The 20,922-nt window shown below is 39.6% G+C and overlaps 1 protein-coding gene across 2 annotated transcripts in view; it reads left to right on the top strand.

Moving 5' to 3' along the window:
- Window positions 1-20,922, top strand: part of LOC121328933 (basement membrane-specific heparan sulfate proteoglycan core protein-like) — a 174,036-nt gene that overhangs the window by 16,751 nt on the left and 136,363 nt on the right. For both annotated transcript variants that reach the window (XM_041274078.1, XM_041274079.1), the window contains exons 2-3: window positions 13,762-13,897; window positions 14,079-14,147. In XM_041274078.1, the coding sequence (XP_041130012.1) occupies window positions 13,762-13,897; window positions 14,079-14,147 (205 nt within the window). The remainder of the gene's footprint in view (window positions 1-13,761; window positions 13,898-14,078; window positions 14,148-20,922) is intronic.

Below are 20,922 nucleotides of genomic sequence, written 5' to 3'. Positions count from 1 at the left end.
ACAAACGGTTGCTGGTTGATCACAAAACGTTGTCGGTTTTTTAGAGGCTCAGTTCAGTATGAACAACATGGTGAGGTAACCCATTTTGTTCCCTCCCCACTGTGTGTAAAGACATATATATCTTCTTGAATCTAGCTGGCTAATATGGATCTGAATCGGTGATTCCTGGAAAGGCCAGGATTCGGAAGCAGGAGGTTCCATTGTCAGTGTTATGAGTTCAGCTGTTTTATTGTTGTATTCCTGAACATTAGGGAGGACACCTGGAGTGAAAAATTAAGATTACAAATAGTAGTGATGACTAACTGAATTGTGCAAACATTTATTACAGTGTTTGAAATGAAGGGTGATAGACTAAGAGCTTTCAGTTTTAATCTCAGGGAGGGGGTTCATTTTTCGATAGCGTCAGTGTTTGCTCAATTCAGTATTTTGGTGATGCAGTGGTACTCTGAGTATTTAAATCTGACTTTTTCGTCTCTGACGCCAAGGGTGCCTTCAGGGAATTCAATAAACCTTAAAATTAGACTGATCATCTATAGCATTGTTATAATCTTCATCACGTCTAGACACACTAACCACACTTGACAAATGTGGCAGCTGTCTGCACTATTCCTAGTTTGAGGATTTTTTAAATTGTAAATTGGGTTGAAGGAGGAGTTTTACACTTGGATGCTGTCCCTCGCAGATTGTGGGAGTAGCAGCTAGCCTTTCTCTCTGAATATGAATCCCAGTATCCTATTATAAGAATCCGACTAGGAGGTAAAAGTAGAATGGAAATGCAAGTTGAATATCTCGGCTTGTTTTCTGTGTGTTGACTTTCAATAGTCCATTCAGGAATATAAGGAGCATCTGCAGCCCATGAGGAGATTCGGAAGAATTCCCAGAAAATGTATCTATCAAACATCTGGCAAGCCCAGAACTTTATCAGACATGAATTGGGATAGACCCATCTCCTTATCTGTTAAACGTATAGCGCGCCACAGTCTGAGGACTGAGCACGCCTCTGAGACTACAAAATACCACTATTTTTATTGGGTGAGCTTGTTAGTCATTCTTTCTAAAGACTAGTCCTCATAGCTTAATAAACATTCAAACAGAAGTAACAAAATAATAATTAAACTTCTCAAAGACAAAGTAAAAGGCACAAGGGCCAAAAGGAAGGTTTCCACACAATATAAATAAAAAATAAATGAGAACCTTTGACAAATAGGTAGCATTTGTTTTCCTTGCTTGTCTGTCTGTCTACCCACCATACTACACTAAACAAAGGATTTCTTCTGGCTGTTAGTCTGTTCCGCGGGTGGAACATCGGTACTGCAAATACACATTTATATTTCAAAAATCATCTGTAGTATTATTACAAAAGCAAAACAGCAAAAAAAAACTGACTCAATAACAAAAACGTTGTTTTCCTACCGTCAAGCAGCGAAGGAATTTTTCAAATTCGCCATTTCACCGCTGAGATATTCCCTTCGCAATGTGTCTAGTCCCTCACGGTTCAAAAACAACTTCGATCGACTAGCTGTGCGTTTCGCTCCTCTGGCCTTACATGTTTCTGTTGATGGTGAAATCTCGGTGATCATGTTGTAGGGGAGGTAACAAGCTGTCCAATCATACCTTGACTTTGTTTGTAGCCTAATCCATTGAAGAGTAATCGATGTGCATATGTAAACAAGACACATATTTGCAAGCGAGAGCGCAGTGTTACGCACGTAGGATCAAGGTTTCTTACCGTTTTCTGATCATTTTTCAATTTGTAAAATTATAAAATCGAACGAAATGGCGAGCAGTGTTCCAAAGCATCCCAAAAGAAGTCGATTCAGTTTTTTTTGAAGTTTTGGAGGAGATGGATAATAGTGAAAGTGACGGCGAAAATGACTTTGTGGGTTGGAGAGCGCTGATTCAGTGTCTGAAGCAGCATTTGAAGATGGATTGGAGCCTCTTCAGGATTTGTAAGTATAATGGATCCACACTACATTATTATTATTATTGTTATTATTTTGTGTAATTTAATTTGCAACCATTTGACTCTCAAGGGGCACATAAAAATAACATTTTTTTAAAATAATTTTTATTGCATGGTAAAGAGCAACACCATGTCTCATCTGTGCTGTGCTGCTGTATACGGTCCCTGATCTTTACGATGCAGTATAAGTTGCAAGAAGTAATTGTTGCTTCCCGGCCGTCTTTATTATTGATTTAGATTATTGGGAGTGCTTAGCAAACTTTTTTATATTTCACCTAGAGACAGTGTACATTTCTTAGCCTTTCAAGATAAGCTGACTGCCTGCTCCAACAATCACTCACTCAGTTCCTTTGTTTGCCACATGTCAATCAAAGTAAAGATGAAAGGAACTGAGGTGTTTTCAGTCTGGAAGCCTAATCTAGAGCAGCAAAGGTGTCTGCAATCTCATTATTGTTATTATTATTATTATAGACATTTAGCAGAAGCCTTTATCCAATAATCAACATATGTTCACCTGTCAGCAGTGCTGGAATGAGTGTAACCACTTTATTTTGAAATAAAAAATCTCATTATTTTGCTTCTTCACAGTTACATACTATCAAGCGAGTGAGTAACAAAAATACAGTCAGGTACTGAAAATTCAGAGCTACAAAAAAATCTCAGTAGCAACAAACACACAGTTATTTGAGAGCAATGTGCCTGACAGTTGTGGCATATGAACTGAGAGTATTTGTCATGCATACTCATCATGGATACATTTCGGCCCCAGAGCTCTCCAAAAAGGCCACCTTTTGAATGAAATATTGGAAAAATAAGTAAAAAAGAGGACTACAAAATCTAATTCATGTGGCAATGTATAGCATGTGAGGTGCCAGAAGGTAACCTCCCTTTTAGATCTTGCTCAATAAACTAGTGTATGACTGGCCATAAAGATTTACACAATTTTCATTTTTGGAGAGGTTTGGGGACCCATGGGCCTAGCTTGGTAAAAACTCATGTAGAATTTGATCCCTTTATTCAATCAGTTTTATCCAGTGTAGTAGACATGTTGGGGAAGCACTGGAAAAAAATCTGACTCTTTTCATATGCTACAAGGTGAAAAAATGACGATAGAATATAAACAAATGAAGTGTTACTTGTTTTTTAAGTTTTTTTCTGGATATCTCCTTCCAGTGTGGTACTGAGTAAGACTTGTATCAAATCTAGTCCTAATGGCCAAGGGGTTACCTTGAATTCAAGCCCTGAACCATACCTGTGCTGTCTATACTGTGGAAGATAATGTGGTTTATTTAAGGCCATAGCCCTCCAGGCAGAAATTGTCTGTGGGAGGCTGGGAGTTTAAGAGGTCAACAATTACTTAATTGAGGCTCCAGCCACATTCTCACATTTTTCTAGCAGGGAGGGATTTAACCCTCTCCCTGCCGATCCAAAACAAACATTAATAAAGGGGCGGGCACCCTGACACAGCCCCACACACATCACATTTCATTTCCAGCACAATCTCAATTGCTCAATCCAAGGATGGGCAGTCTGTGTGGTTCTGTAAGATTTGTGAGGGGTGTTGTTGGCGGCCGAGGGGAATCATGTTTTCAGTTCATGTTGTCATGTCTTAAACAAGAGAAATCCTTCTATATCTCAGCTCACCATCTGCAGAACAATGTACAGCAGCTGCTGTTTGTGTTTATTGCTGTGGTGCAGCCCGGGGTTGCTTTCTGTCTTCATTGTGTGCATGCCAGACATTTCATTGACTCACGTTTACAACCACAGCATTTCAAAATGGGAGCAGTTTGCAGTTTTCCTTGGGCTCTGACAATTTTAATTGTGTAAAAACTGTCAGTCTGTCTATTATATTTTGCCAGCTTAAATGAACCACCTTATTGACTTGAAAAGCTTGATAGAATGTCCGTGAATTTAGTGAACAGTCCGATACTACTTTTGCATCAGAGTAGTGTTCACATTTGAGGAAGCCCCATTGCTTCTGTTTTGATTTGTTGTGCATATAGAATCAAACCACTGTAACTCAAAATCTTGGAAAACTGTCAAAATAGGAGTTGTTTTAAGATGCCTAATTAAAGCACAAAGTGGTGTAACAGTTTTACACAGGAGTGCATATAGATTACTGCCCGGAAATTGAAATTCTCACACCGTGGTTTTCATACAAGTACTTTAGGTATAAAAGGATATACATGACAAATCTTGATGTGTTCTAATAACTTTGCACACAACTGTACATCTGAATTTGTCTCTCTCCAATCCCTCTGGAGTTCACTATATTAGTATACTTGAGTGTATCCTCCTTTATATAGGTCCATAGCCACCAGAGTTGGGTGAAGTAGCCTCTGCAGTTCTGTAGCCCGGATCTCAAAGTATTTTCATCATGCTTTGGTGTTTGACCCTTGGCTTGCTCTGGTTCTGCTGAGGAAAGGGGGTCACAGCCTCCAGCAGCATCCTTAGGTTATCAAGTCACCTGCCAGGCCTCATTCCAGAAATCAGGGTTTATAAATGTCCCCTACAGGAAGTTGCTTGAAAAGTTAGCAGTCAATAAAGTAAGGTTCCTGCAAGTTGGCTGGTGTTAACCAGAGACAGCCCTTGAGACTAGCTTCCCTTCCTGCGCTGTTGAGTTCTCTTAACCAGGTCTTCAGTGTGAAGATCATACAGTTAGAACATGACCTTGTGCCTTACTAATCACCAAGGTGTGTAATTGTTTACTCCCTGTTGTGACTTATTGCTTAGTAACACGTAAACTATAACTGTTTTGTAACTTATTACTTGGTAGTATGTGAGAGGCATTCACATCAATGTAGGACTTGTATGTAAGGAGTCTAAGAAGCAGCAATAAATCTGCATGTCCAAATCTACATTTCAAGAAGAAATGAGTAAACGCAGCACGTTGTATACCAGCCAATTGCCTTGTTTTATGGTACTGATTTACAGTGACGCAGTCGCGCCGAGCTGTAACGCAGTCGTTTTTTGAGCTCTGCGCAGCATCCCCAGGCGCGCCCCCCAGCCAATCCAGACCTCCCAGTCAGCTCAGCACAGAGCGAGCCTCCCACTCAGCTGGTTGCTTAGCAATGCGTCTCCGGCTGCGCGTCTCAGCTGATTTCTCCCAGGCACACACACTTGCGCAGGAACCAGCCACCCTGCTCCCTGTCACAAGCATACTAAAGCAAAGTTGCCATGTTGTAATTTCAACAATCTTCCTCCTCCCATAAAAGTTTGAGTAGTCAGGTTGTGATTTCCAATATAATACAAGAGGCTCTGCCTGTTCTTCGGTGAGTCTTGTGCCTTCTTCAGTGTGTCTTTTGGGTTTTTCAGGCCCTGCTTCTTATTAATAAACACCCCCCTCGCTCCTCTTGCTTCTCCGGGTTTTCAGCACCTGAAGAGCCCAGCTGTCATCTGGATAGCACAGTGGCTGGCACGGGCAGCTTTGGCAAATGATAGGGAAATGTCGGCCACAGTTGGAGTCTGGTTACAGGAAACGGAAAATGTATTTTTAGCTGTCAAATTACCTCTGTTTGTTTTTAATTGAGGCAAACCAGAAAGCTGTGATGGAATAAGACACTCTCATAGTAGTTTCATAGTAATTCAGGCTGTTTCAGTGTAAGAATTTGTTTTGTAAAACTTGGAATGGATTAAACTGTTGTGCAGTTGGAGTCTTGTTTTCAATATGTATGTGTGTTTGGTAATATTCATTTATTAGATGCAGTGGGTCTACTGTTCACCTATAAAAATCTATTTACTTTTCTCGTTCCAAACAGTTCCATTGAGTTTGCTGTTTCCATGCTTTAGTACTGCAATAGAAAACAGCGAAACTCCGTAATCTGCAGGGAGATTTAGTTGACTTTACCATGTTCATTGCCAGGACACTTATGAGAACTTATGGGGAAAAAAAAGGTGGCTTGATGCTTTATAGTTTCCATTGCACCAGCTGTTGCTTTACAATTGCATTGCTCCCTCTAACTTGCTATTTTATGTTCTACAGATTAAAAGCAAACATGTAATGTGCAGATTTCTCTACCCATCTAACTCCATACTGTACATGGTAACTCTGAAATGTGCATTTTTATGAGGAGTTACATGTTCTGGTTTTTAGAAACTATGTGCAACTCTCTTGTGCTTTTTTCTGCAAATTTGTCTCTACATTGTGTGGTTTAGTATTATCAGCATGTGAAAAACTGGACGGTGCTTTGATTGGTTGACCTCCCAGGAAAATCAGGTTCTACGAGGCTTTGGTTAGGTCCAGTTGCACCATCTTTCACCCAGCGTCACACCCTTCAAACTGTTAAACTGTTTACCTGATCCAATGACATTTTATTACATTAATTCAGAATAGAAGGGGTTTTAACCAGATATCCTGGTTGCAGGTTTTGTAAAACTTCTGTACCTCTTATGGAACTTGCTAATGGAAGAACCAGAAATGGCTTTTTACTCCATGGTGTAGTTGGTGTCTTTTTTTGGCCAATATACCTAGTGGGGAAACCTCGGGAAGGTTATTAGAAGTCTCTGAAGTCCACCACTGGAGTGGTTTCTAGGGCCCATTTGCTGTACCCTGATTTCTTTTGGTAGTTTAGTTCGAGCTGAGTGCGGTTCATAGTTTGAAAGTATGTATGGATGCCCAAGAACTTGAAAGACTGGTTTTAATCTAATGTTCTCAGGCAGTGGTCTCTGTTTCTGCTCACACACTGGGCTGTTTGTTTCAGTGCAAGGTGAAGGGAAAGTCAGTTTCGAAAAATGTGGAACCGAGCCTGCAAAACGGACACTAAGAGTTCACTTACTTTGCACTGAAGTGTGATGGTAAATCAAGATTAATTTTGTTGTCTTTCTCGTTTCCAAAATAAAAATTGCTGGGGTGTGGGATAACCTGCTTGAAAGTCCTTTGTTTTACCTGTCAGTCATTTTGAATTTGGAGTTTATAAGGAGCTGTCTGTATAGATCTAGCCACAATATATTCAATAACTGGAAGCAGTGTAACCATTTTACATAAGGAGCTGCTGCTCCTGGTGGCTTTCTCTGGAAAGTTAATCGTTCTCGAAAAAGGAATACGTGGATTGTAAAAGAGTGATGTAATTTGGACCCCAGACAAAAATTCCTTTACATCAGGTAGTTAGCTGTGTTAATGAACTGTAGTCACAGGGCTCTCTCCAAACAGAGGCTGTGAATTTGTACTGCAACCATAGAAATAAACAGAAATTCAAATATCACGATTTAACAAAAAGAAAATCAAATTGGCATATGATGCATTTATGGTGTTCATACAAAATACATGGTCATGTTTTATTCTGAGTGGCATAAAAATGGGACTCAAATTGTCAAGCCTGCCATCCTTGGTTACTTGGACAGGTTTAGTCCCGTGTCGTCACGTATGTTGGTGTGCACGGATACAAGTGGTCCTTCACATTGTCTGCCTAGAGTTCTGTAGGTTCTCATTTTCTGGATGGACTGGTTAGCTCTTTTTCCCTGTTCCTACTCCACAGCAGGCACTCAAAGCCTTACCCTGTGCATGCTGTTCAAGAGCAGGCTTGTAGTTGTCGTAAGCAACCCCAGTGCCAATTTGAAAAGGTTTCTTGGCAGATCTGAGCAAAGCATTTTGAACCCTTGAAATTGTGATTCAAAATACTTTCCATTCAAACGTTCAGGAGAAAGTGAACGCCCGGAATGCCCTGTTTTGCATGGGTGGGGGAGACCCAGCCTTCTGGAAGTTTCCATAATTTGAGAGAGAATACATAAATAAATACATATATAATGTGTGTGTGCATTAGATTTATATAATTGCTTACCCAATATCATGCCCTTGAGGTCTCTTTCCTTTTTTTTTTTTTTTTTTGTCTTCGTAGGTTGCCAGAGAATAACAAAAATGACTTTTAAGGTAGTGACTTGTTTTGCTTGATTTGTGAAACGTTTAAAAGTTGTACTGTTTTGGCGTGATGCTAAGCAATTAGGGCTTGACTGTTTGGGTTAGAGAGATCTCAATGGCAAATTTACCATTTGCAATTATGGGGTAGCAGGTATGTTTTCAAGCCTTTCATCCCTTTAGCCCATGTACACCAAGACCAAGTAATCTTTTCTTGCAACTTTTCAATCAACTCATTTACAAACGAGAAGACCCGTAAATGATTATCCGGTTCTTCGTGGCTTATTGATCCCGAACTACACCCAGGCCTGGCGTTGAAGGATGCCAGTGATGGCTTGGTAACTTGTCCCATTGACCACTCTGTGTGTCTTCTACCCTCTGACTCGTGTGTCCACTTCATTTCCAGTGTTCTTTGGTTCTGGTCTCTGTGCTGGAATGTGGGCCTCTATAGGCTCTGCAGTGGTTGGTGTAGATATGGAAGCCCAAGGAGCAGTTCAGCATAGTTTCCTGTTAGGGCTCATATTCTGTGTTCTATAAGAGCAGTAATTCAATGAAGGCCAACCATGCTGTAAGTTACTGTGATGAGTAAAAGGGATTTCGGTCTGTGATTCAGCCTCCCGACAGTAGATGGCATCAAACCAACTTGGGACTTCCCTTACCAAGATCTCGTGACAATGGCAAAAGTCATCTTTTGAGGGGCGGCACCTTGGTGAGGGGCGGAAGTACGAGTATGTAAATTCCAGCCACTGGAGTCAAGTGAAGGATAAGGACACTTGTCAGTTGGGGATTGGTGTTCCACTGACTACAGAGGCGGGACATTACATACTAAAGGGAACGTACTACTGTGTTCGGGGTTGGTCCGAAAGTAAAATAGGAGGAGTAACGCGTGGAGGGAGAGACTAGTTTGGTGCAGCGGGATTTAAAAAAAAAAAACACTAACATTTCTTTTGTCTTTTTTTTGTTTATGTATGGTTTACCACGAAGACGATTAAAGACGAGTTATCACGATCTGTTTTGGATTTCACCCCTGCACTCCTTCCCTCACACCATTTTGTTTTCTTTTGTTATTTAATTATTTTGTTGTGTATAGATAATAAAAATAAATTATTTTATTTCTGTACACATAAATTACTGTCTGGACATTCCATTTAATACACTCTCGCCTCACAGTTACGTATTTTAGACTAGGCTTCTCAGTCTGTAAATAATGGATGCATTTTTAAAAGAGGGAGGTACTGAAGCGTCTCAATTCTCGCTGGGCAGTTTACACAAATAGAAAGAGGGCTGAAAGAAAATGTTGCAAAGGGAGACGCTATACTTGGCCGTCAGGCTCAACCATGTTTGCAGTGCCTGTAGAATAATATCATTGGCAAATACAAACTTTACCATGCAGTATCATCCATAACTGTTAAACACTATTGTGTCAGATTTACAGGTACTAAAGAATAATAGTGAAGATATTGAAAAAGTCGAAATGTTTGTCATTTTAATTTTAGTTTCTTTTTCTATGCAGTAGTAGCTCAAAAAGATATGCAAAAATGTATGGTACTTTGTTAATAGATGTTGAAATAAATAAGACGTTCTGCTTAGTGCAACAGACAATCGTATAGATACAACTCCTGAGTTATTTAAATTAAAAAAAAGTAAATTTGTTTCATTTTCATAACAAAAATTGTTTTGTACATAGAATATTTATTAATCCATCAAAACGGACTCAAAAAACATTCCTTTACCAACTCATGAGTTTTATCTCTCAGGCCCAGTGTTTCTTTGTTTTGCGTGTGCAGATACGTTTTACTCCTGATTTTTACAGTATGTTTCTATAATCTAATGGCTGTACAATTATGTAATTTCCAGCTCATACAAAACCAAAGAGTATCTGAGTTCTGGCCTGCAGAGTAAAAATGCTTAATGCTGTGAAGTCCATTTAAAGGGTACATAAGGACCTTTTTATTTTATTGTGTTACATGTTCCCTTGTGTTGCTACAACTGTTTATGTAAGATGTGTGTATTAAATTTTTTTTTACATTTTGACCACTTTTTAAAACTTTTAAATTGCATTCCCTGCCTTAAGGTGGCTTCACATGTACTTGTATGGACCTCTCGGGACTACATTTCCCATCATCCTCCTGCTCACTAGTAAATCTATTTCAGTTGCATATGTGAGCAGGAGGATGATGGGAAATGTAGTTCTGAGAGGTCCATGCAGGTACATGTGAAGCCACCTTGAGGCAGAGAATGCAATTTTCAAAATTAAAAAAAAATTTCAATGTAAAAAAAAGAAATTAAAAATAATTAAATACACACACCTTATGTGAACAATTGTAACAGCACATGGGAACATGTAACACAGTAAAATAAAAAAGTCCTCATGTACTCTTTAAGGACAGTGGTTTTCTGAGTGCAGAACTGATCCAAGCAGATTTCTTAATACTGTCACCCTAAAAGGAATACCCATGTGTTGTGTACAGTAGCAGTTTTAAAAAGAAACACAGCGTGATTTAATACAAAGTTCAAGAGCACATTACAATTTTCTCATTGTTATCACACCCTTACTGTATATTTGCTGCTTGTTCTTCTGTGCACATTTTCCGCCATAACAATTTCAGGAAAGTGCACTGACTACACACCTCGACCGTACGACCCTTTTTAATTGTGGCTGGCTTTTCATAGTTTACATTGCTCCCTCCTGTTTTACCAAACAAGCTCAGGCAGACATAGCAACGGCTGGTTATTTTTACATGTCACCCTGAACAATGGGCAAATCCTTTCCGTTTGAACGAGATGGAAGAATAAGGTGTGTGTGTGTGTATAGCCCAGGGTTTTGATTTTTTCATTAAAAAGTAGCTGTCTTGACTAGCCTTTTTTAACTGGTTGTTTTTTATTCAGATGTCAGTTAGCGTGCATTCCCCCTCCCCTCCCTCTCCACCTCCTGCCTCTGAATTCCTTCTTCTCATTTTTTACCGCTCGTGGTCCCCCTTCCAGTTTTGTGTGGTTCAGTTGACCCTGGATAGCACCTGTGTTCCAGGCTCATACATGACGCTCATTCTAGGCCTCACACCTCCCAAGCCTGGTGTTTATGAACTGTAGCCCTGGTGCAGGGAGCCCCATGCAGGCCCCGGTGTCAGGCAGTGCCTGGTTCTTAGATAAACCAGCATGAAGACATTCATCCAGTTTTCTGAGTGTTTGTCATGAGTCTGTTTTTTAATACTAAAATTGCAGTACATGTAGCTAGCAAATACATTTCATAAATCTTACAGCATGTTTATTTTGAAACTTGAGATCTTGTACTAGACCAAGTTAAAGAAATCTGTTTGCATGCAATGCTTTCATATAGTGTTGCACATCCTTGGTCATTTGACCTTTTTTTAAAGGTGAAATTTTCCCCACCCCATTCTTTCCTATGATTTAACCTGACGTGTCTTTCAGAAATGCACCTTTTTAGATCTCTTTAGCTAGTGCACAGGAGGTACGATTTGTTGTGTTAGCTCCAGTCAGTTTAACACACATTTAGTTTTAATTTAATTGTTACCATTCCCCTTTGTGTTTTGTGAGATATTTCAAGTTGGGGTAGAGCTATAGAAGCACATAGACTTGAAGAGCTAATGGCACAGACTCCCTTTTGCACTTACGTTACGTTGGTCGTGGTTGGCTCTTCACCCAACCCCTCTATGTAACATCTGCGGTTTGCCTGTGAGGTGAGCAAAACATTAGTAAACCTTACCTTGTGAAACTAGTGCAGTTCCTTAGGTAGCAGTTGAAAACCTTGTACTGACTCTGCTTGTCTGGGTTGGCTGATTATTAGCTGTAGATTATTAGCTGAGTCTTTCTCACAGATTTTCAGGCAGCTGCAGGCGAGCGGCAATTATGTTTAGGACGAAGGAAGTATTTTCTCACGGTGCGCTGATTTGAGATATGGGGGGGTGGGGGTTAAACCGTGGGTTAGCGGAGCACATCTGTTTGGTTAAATTGTTGCTGGCCAAGAAAAGCCCTTTGGATACTGTGTAGGCATGGCGCTACATTTTTCTGTGATTATTGTATTGGATGCTTTTTATAAGAGCAAATTTGTTTCCATCTGTGTTTTTCAATCTTTCAGTTCCTTGTTCTGATTGATTTTGCATGCTATGGGATGAGTTACTGGTATTTCAGAAAACGTAAACTACAACTAAATAAAATAGTTAAATTCCTTTTAAACGCCCCCCAATTTAGGGTTGTCCAATGTTGAGCTCTTCTTATTGTCTGTATTGATTTCTCTCGCACAGTTTAGTTTGAAAACAGTATTCCGAGATCTGCTAGCTGATCTGAGATTCAAAGTTTGTTGCCTTGTGTGGCTGCCTGGTGCTGCTCTCCTGTACCCTATTCATAGTCTGCAGAGCTGGAGAGAGGAACAGAGGCCCTGCTTCACCTTCTGCAACATGACATTTTTTTAACGTTAAGTTTTTTTAAAACATTTTTAAATTATGTATTCTACTTTGAGAGACATGCATAAAAACATGTTGCTCTGTGACCCAAGGGACCTTACAATACTTACTGAAAGTTTTGTTGAAAAATGTTGATGTTTGGGCAAATGTGACTGCAATGGTGTTTATTCTCAGGGTCTTTAATAAGCAGTAATAGACACTACTTTTAAATTTAGTTTTTTCTTTTTTTTGGATTTACAGTCTTGGTTCAAAACAACATGTCTCTGCAATTTAAAAATGAAATGCCCGTCTCGTTGAAGTCACACGAAAAAAAAACAATCAGCCAGTGAAATGCAATCCCTGCCCTGTACAATGATATGCGTTTACAGCCTGTACTGCAGAGTATGGTGGCCCAGTAAGTCAAAGAAGTGAAGTAGGTTTTTATCGTGTTTACCCGATCACAAGCCCACAGTGACCGATCACGGACTGAGAAACGCGTTAATAGTAAAATCGATTTGCTACGTGGGGGTAAATTTTCGGCTCCTGTTCAAATCCTTCGGCTCACATGGTGTACATGGGCACGAGCATTCTGCCCTGTTCAAATGTAGGCAAGTTCCTTCACTTTTTGTCTCTTGTGCCATTTTGCCTTTCACACAGGCATACTCTTGCTACTACCTGCAGCGGGAGACTGGTATTGGTGTCCCAGGGAAGCTCTGCTGTAGCTCAGTGATGCACAACAAAAGGCGGATTTTAGATAAAAATGTACAGGAAACTCTTTTAGAGCTGATTTAAAGCAAGACATTAAACATCAACCAGTATTTGCAAGGAGTGTCAATATTGTCTTACTGGCTGTGTTGAAGACTGATAAGGTCGTAGAAGTCTGTGACACGGGTTCCTTTTTAATCTCCACTTCACAGTCTTGGATATTTTAATCAGAGGTGGCAAAGATATGTTTCAGGCTGGCAGTGAGAGCTCATTATTGGAATCATTTACTTTTAAGGTGTTTTCTTTCCAGCTTTTAAATCAATCATTTTGTCTAGAGTCTGATAACTTTTAGATAACGGGGTGCTGGCAAGATATTTGCTTCCAGTCATGTTGGAAAGCTTGGAGGAGTGGCTTCAAAGCATGCATGTTTTTTACTTAATTTTAGCTTTGCTTTTTTGTCTTTATTAATGCTGCATCACTACATGTTCTGTCTTCACATAATAGGCCCCTCCACCCCCTTAACCCTCATAGTTTCCTATGAGAGGCAGGTGGGATCCTTTTACTTGTAACACAGGAAGCAAGCCTGTAAGCATGATGCACTGATGTCAAGTCTGCAATTAGGAGGTTTGAACTGAATATTTGAAATAAAATAAATTCTTAAATGTCAGTAATTGAAGTGAATGTAACGATTTGTTTTAAAATAACCTTTTAGCAAAAGGTTAAAATGTATAATGAATTAATTTCTTTTTCAGTGAGCCGAGTGGGAATGCGTGTGCAGTCACTACCTTTTGAACCTGGATTAAACCTTCTATTGAGTCTCAGATGTTTCCTTTTTATTGTAGGTGGCCCATGGATCAAAGGTCTGGGGAGAGGCAGCTCTACCTGAGGACATGGAGTTCCATGCAGGCGGCAGACGGTGGGAGAAGTATTTGGTCGAATCAGACGATGAGGACTTTGCTGCAGATGAAGCTTCCGGAGGTATGACGAGTTTCTTCTTCCAAATTCTAAACCTTCCACTCCCCCCCTCCAGTGCCATTGGAGATTCTAACTATACCAAGTGCTTTGATGCTATTTTTCGTTGGATCAGTCTGAAATGAAACTGGTTGCTCTTGATTGGTCAAGCCTTTTCTCATGTATTTTTTCTGTTTTTTTGTTTAAGATCTCGGCAGCGGTGAGGATGGAAGCACACCTCAACCCACTCCTGTCCCCACGTTAGTGCCATCAACAAGTAAGATGACATTTACAAATCTGATTGAGATCTTTAAAGACCCAGAGCACTAATCCTAGACAGTAACAATTTCAAAATCTTTGCGTTGGGGTCATTGCTGCTCAAGCAGACCTTTGCACATCCCCATACCTCAATTAATAAACGCCTTTGAAACCAGATTTATGATACTAACAGTGTTTGTCTTGGGTCATCCTTACATGTAGAAAAATGAGGTCATTATTGTATTTTGAGTAATTCTGTCTATGCTGCTACTTTAAAAAAGACTATCTGAGTTGTTGTTTATACTCGATCAGACAGTGAGTAACTTGAATCTCCTGACTCTTTCACAAATGAAAACTGGTTTCACTTAAAAGCAGTGTTTGTGTTCACAGCCAGCAGCCAGAGCAGCAACATAGAACCTTCGCTTTCGTGGCTAATGGATCCATCCACTTTGTATATTTTTCGTGTTCAATGGGGCTTCGTCGTTTTATCCTCCTATATATCATTTTACAGTACAGTAGTCTCCAGCTAAGAGAATACCCTTTGGGAAACCAATGAATCAAAGGCAAAGTGTTCTGTAAGACACCAGACACGATAGGAATCAATAAGTAAATAAATATTTATTACTTGTCATTACGTCCGTGTATCAACATATGAAATGAATTGAATAAGTGAGAGAAAAGCAATAGGCAAGTGTATGTTAATAAACTATAATTAGAAAGTAACAGTCAAACTAACCTTAATAAACTAATTATAAAACTAAATTACCACAGCACCCCTATACACGTTAAAAAATGCAGCAGCAGCTCTAGAGTAATTATGAATACCTGTACAGGAGCAACATTTACAACATTATTTAACAGAATGGTGAAGCAACTCGACAGAACAGGAAACACAAATTGCTTGACGACTTGCTGTGATGAGGTGCACTCGTGGAAATCAACATACAAAACGTGTCAATGATGGCGGTTCTTGAAAGTTGAATAAACCAATCAGTGGGCCTCAAGACACTCTCGCGATCACAAGGCACTTTTGATAAGACTGAATAAATCATTTTAATTTAAGTATGTTGATTATATGTTATCAAGTTCCAAAACAGTAATGTATCAGTTGTGAACGAGTCACTACTGGTGCCAAGAAGGTGTTCTTTTAAGCGAAATTCCTGTTCCTTTAGCCGGAGCATTTACAATAGGGGAAAATGCATTTCATAACAAGGGTGTTCTCTTAAGCGAAGTGTTCTCTTAGGAGGTCATCCTATACACAGAGACGACTGTATACACAATGTGCCATAGACAAGCAATATATAGACACAAGTGATATATTGTAAGTACCCAGCGACAATAATTGTACATGAGGTAGACTTTCTATCCCATAGATATTGGGTTTACTGAAAATGTTACATTTTGTTGTTTAAAAACAAATCTTTTAAAGAGATTATTTTAATTTTTTTCTCCTAACCCCAAGTACAGGGGAATCTGGCCCTTGACCCTTGGGCACCACCAACAATTTTACAAACCTGATGCCTATACGGACAAGTATGATTTATACTAGAGGTCGAAACGGGTAAAGAATCTGGACCCAGTACCCATTGTGAAAAATAACCGGGTACCTGTTGGGGCAATTCCAAAAAAAAAGATAAGAAAAAGTTAAACATTTTATATGCATGATGCACAGTTAACTATTGTATATACTACACACTTCTTTCCTCTCTCCAGATCTGAGAACTGCGAGATAACCGAAAAACCCCAGATTGAATAACATTAATTGTAAGGGTGAAAAAAGGACTAGTGCTTTAACACTTGATGGGTTCACAGGTTTTTAGGTATTCATTGGATACACTGTATATGAGTACAGTCCTGGAGTACTTGGGTAAAAGCCAAAGGAAGCTGTTCTTGTCTTTCACTTGACTTGCAGCTATTTTAAAAGATCATTAGTTAGATGATCCTGACCCGTCAGTCACAGTGGAACGCAGCATAGTGTGAAAACACAGCTGCCTTCAGATGTTGTTTTTAAAAGAGAAGGCAGACTGTATAGATCCAGAATAAAATCAACCCCATATCCATTCAATATAACAGGGAGAGAAACACTCTCCTGTACTCTTAATGTGAGAAATGAGTTTCAAACGGCATGCATTGGTGTCCTTTTGTTGTTTATTCTATCATCTGATTGAATAGAAGCATTTTTGCCAATGAAGGCATTTGAGGAGTTTTGAATATTGAAATATTTACCCTAACACTAATCTTGTAAATAGTAAGAAAAAGTTGGTGGAGTGTGGAATTTTTTTTTTTTTTTATTTAGTGACCAATTATTTTTTTAGTTTATTTTCTCCCAATTTGAAACATCCAATTATGTTTTTGTTTTTTTTCTGCTCACGGCAGCGAGTCCCCACACAGCACAGATGTTCTGAGGGCGTGCGAGTGTCCTCCGATCTCACAAGCCTAAATCTAGAATCGCTTTTAAGCCTAGCAATGCAGAGCAGAGGTGGGCAGCCTGCCGATCCTGGAAAACAGAGACCAGCCCTGCTTTTTATCCACTCTGCATGTGCTCAGTGTCTGGCCAGTAGGGTTTGCTGTTGCGCGATGAGGAGAAGCAATCCCTGCCAGTTTCCCACCCCCACCCCGGGAGCGTCAGAGCCAACGTGACGCTCCCTTCGGAATCCCCAGCAAAGTTCAGCCTCTTTGCACAGCCTGGACACGAACTGGCACCTTCCAAGCTGTATGACTCATCCTGCGCTCCCAGCGGCAGCGCGTCAACAGGATGAGCCGCTTGGGGACGGAATTATTCTGTATCTATTTATTTATTTATTTATTTATTTATTTATTTATTTATTAAGACACTCCTGGCATTATGAAAACTTGCTCTGCCAACATTGCTGATGTAAAGAGTAAAGACATCCTATTGCAAGGGGCCTGGGAGACAAATCTAGCTCTTGCAACAGGCTGGAAACCACAGGGTTATTAATAGGGAGTGTGACCTGGAGGAGAGCCCAGAAAAAAGCTTTGGGCCTATAACCACTTCTAATTAACAGTCCATGGAGTATCATAATTAATTGCTTTACACAGAGTCATACTCTGGTCTTCAGCTAGACTGTAAAATGAGGCCTAATTAGAAAAGGTATTAAATATGTATTCATGCCACTCAGTTGTGTGCAAGATAAAGTGCATGTGGAACTGCAGCCAGTTATAAAAAATACTAATAGCAGGGTGGTTAAGCACTCCTCTGACTGCCTCTGTGTGTGTGTTTGTCTAGGGAGCACAAGCATATCTACTTCCTTTAAGACAGAAGTGTGTGAAGAGATTCTGTGTTTAGGTCCATTAGGTATTTCATGGAGGGTAGTATACAAATGTACTTGCCAGGCTTTGTTCTGGCTCTCAGCTGTCCTGAATTATTACAGCGTGTAATATAATAAACCACATCTCTTCCAGTATATAATTAGGACATGTGTTTGCTATTAAGACACCGTATGTATGTGTTCCTAAAACTGCTTTGTAGCATCAGCTGATGTGAACCAGTGTGGCCAATTACATCACAGGGGAATAACTGTTCTTATAGGGCTGCCACTGGGTGACATCAGTGCTAGAGTTTGTGGTAGGCATCTGGCTCCTAAATCCAAAATAGACTAGAAAGTAAGCAAAGAGATTTGTACAACGGCACTGCAGCTCTGACGGTGTGTGTGTGTGTCTTATACTACTCAAATTGGCTGTGTTGTCTGTTTCCTTTTCTTCCTTTTAATCCAATATTCCCAGAGTGATTGAACCTTTCCCTATTTATTTTTTGAATTCCAGTGAAACACCTTTTAATACCATGACAGGAGTTGAAAAATAAGCATCAAGACAAAGTTGTTAAACAGAATGTAGTACTTGGTTTTGAATTGATTTATGAAAGTGTTTATTAATATTTGGTTCAGTCTTATAGTGTACATGCATACATGTAATAATTAAACATGGTTCGCATTGCTTTAAAACAGGGTGGTTCAAATCAGGTTTCCCAGTCAATTTTAATATGGCCAGTAGATTTTACTGCACACTCGCCACATTGGTGACTAAACATTTACAGTATATACAACAGAACTTCGGTTCTGTAATGAAAGCTTTCAGCTGAACTGTCAGAGTCTGCACCACCCTGTTGATCTCGCAGAGCCAGACCTTTCGTGGAACCATCCCCCTTTTCTTGTTTCCATAGTAACACGCACCAGCCAGTCCAGCGAAAATTATCAGCTTAGGCTGCATGGGAAATAAAAAATAAAAATGTTCTCAAAATATCTCTTTCTTACCATAAATAAAATGTCAAAGAAACTGAAGCAACAGTCAAATCTATTTTGCATTTGGATTTGGAAAATCCACACCCGGCCAACTCCATGAAGACGGGAATGTAAGATGATGAGGAGGAGGAGCTAACAGTGTCAGTATTTTAACCAGCTTGTCTATGACGGAGACTGAAGAAATGTGTTCACTTCCCTGGAATTTGTATCTAGTTATTGTTCCTGGCATTTGATTAATATAGTTATATTTCCTGGCATTATATATGTATGCTTAACGTTATTTAGAATGGTGAAATGTCTCCCTGGCTTTTAATCTAAATAGTTCTCAGGCATTCAGTGTGTGTAGTTTATTGGAATTTAATGTATGTAGTTCCCTGGAGTTTTATGGAGTTAGTTCTGTTGCACATCGATTGTATGTAGTTCCCCTCCCACAATTGCATGAAAACAAAGCATGCAAAAGCAATGTGTGCGCAAAATACACGTCTCCTCATATTGTCCTCGTTTGAAAATGTTGGCCACTGTAAAAGTTTGCTTGGCCACTAAGTTTTGAAAGCTAGTGGCCAGATTGCCCCCAGCATACAAAGTGATTTGTTCCACCCTGCTTTTAAAATACATTTGTAAAACACAATACCAGTTCAAGATTTTAGTTTAACACATCTGTGCAGGTATTTTTTTTTTTAATTTTATTTTAATTGATCGTTATTCCCATTTTGGAGAATGAAAGATGTCGCTAATTGGAAAGGAAAGTTCTTGTAAGGGCCCTCATGTCTTGGTCAAATGGCGATGGTGTATAGCCAGGGAACCACTGCTTTATGGATGGAAAAGAAAATTGACTCTGTTTTTAATTCCAGTGACACAGGCACACCCATGGTCATACCGGGTATGTGCCAGAGTTGAAAACAAACCCAGTGCCTCTTTAAATCTCCTGGGAGGGATGTGTTGTAACCTAGCTTTTAGGCGGGGCACGGGCCTGCTTACTGTTTGTTTTGGCAGAAGGAAAGATTAAAATGCTTGTTTTAATTGCATGCATTTGTTTTAATGGAGAGCTGTATAAGCCATGCTTCATCCTGTACATTTTTAAAAGCTGATTGGTGCAGGATTGTATTCAATATCTCTTAAAGTGAAGAGGATATGTAGCAGGAGTAGTTGTAAGATGAGACAGCTGTACAAACCACCAGCCTGCACAATCAGCAGAGCAAAGTGACTCGGCTACTTAGAGGAATTGATTGATTCAAATTCAAGAATATGTTGCAACAATGAAAACATTGATTGAAATCCAAACTCACCATGAATGTGAGAAAGGAGAGGAATCAAATATAGTCCATGGACTGTGCAGGGCTTCTAGTTTTTGAGTTTTATTTTTGATCATATGATGTCCCTTTAATCATTAAAATTGAGCCGATTCACTTTCATAATCAAACACTAATTTCCAAAGGAAGTGTTTTTTTTTTTTTTTTTTTTTTTTAACATTTGGCAGTCCAAAATTCACACTCGTCTGTAAAATGCCAGATTTGTGTTCTCTGTATTTTAAGAGAACTTTTAAACAGAATGTGCTGTGTCTTGGATTCTCCTATAGAGGATATAAACTTCTGGGAGATGCTCAAACAGCTGTTTCTAATTTTAATGTTTTGGTAAATTTCCTGCTTGGTCATCACTTAGGAAAACATTAATCCAGTTTGCTATCCCCCATTGTCTCCCAATTGGTTAGTCATGGTTTCCCAGGGGCCCCAGGAGGACACACTGTATTCTCAGGAAACTCCAGTACTGTACAGAGTTGTGAGAGAGGCTAAGCTTGTGGATCTTTGCAGGGCAGAAACATGTCTTGAAAAAAACTGTAATATTATCCCTTGGAGGCTCAGGGAAGTCTCAGGAAAGAAGACTGGGAAAGCCATAAGAGCTTGAATCTCATCCACTGATCCCTTCTGAAATAGTGTGGAAAAGTAATGTCTAGCTGGAGACTGTAGTGTCTGGATCCCAGTGACAGAACTACTAGGTGAATCATTCCAAATGAGCTTTCTAAACAGATCCAGAGGTGGATCTAAAAGTAATTTTCCAAATACAGTTGCTTTTCTGTTCTGCACATTGTACTTCTTATATAGACCTAATTCTTGATCGTCTATGTAGTGTTGTGTTTATTTTCCTGATAACAGTGCTTCATGGCTGTTCATGGAGCAGGTTGCATGTTATATTCTGAAAATTACTGTAGAGCTGCTTCTACTCTGCAGATGTTCAAGTGAAGTGGAAGGGAGAATCCAGAAAGATTCAACTGTATCTTCAAACTATAAGAAACTAATCAGACAAGCAGCTTAATGTAACCCAGAAAAGGGCAGCATAGCAGAAAGACTGTGCTTAGGTTCTTGTGGGTTTACATCAAAGGGAAGATTCCTTTAGTCAAGGCTGTTTTATATGCATGCCTCTCCCCTTCTCTAAGTCTGCTACAGTCAAAAGAGAAAGAAACAACAGAACCACGCCTCATACAAAAACTATTTTGCAAGCAGCTCTTGACCATTTATAGCCATAGTTTACTGTAGCTCG

This window comes from Polyodon spathula, chromosome 16, assembly GCF_017654505.1.
Source record: "Polyodon spathula isolate WHYD16114869_AA chromosome 16, ASM1765450v1, whole genome shotgun sequence".
NCBI classification, from domain to species: domain Eukaryota; kingdom Metazoa; phylum Chordata; class Actinopteri; order Acipenseriformes; family Polyodontidae; genus Polyodon; species Polyodon spathula.
The sequence above is the reverse complement of the archived record's forward strand: the minus strand, read 5'-3'. Positions and strand labels throughout refer to the sequence as shown.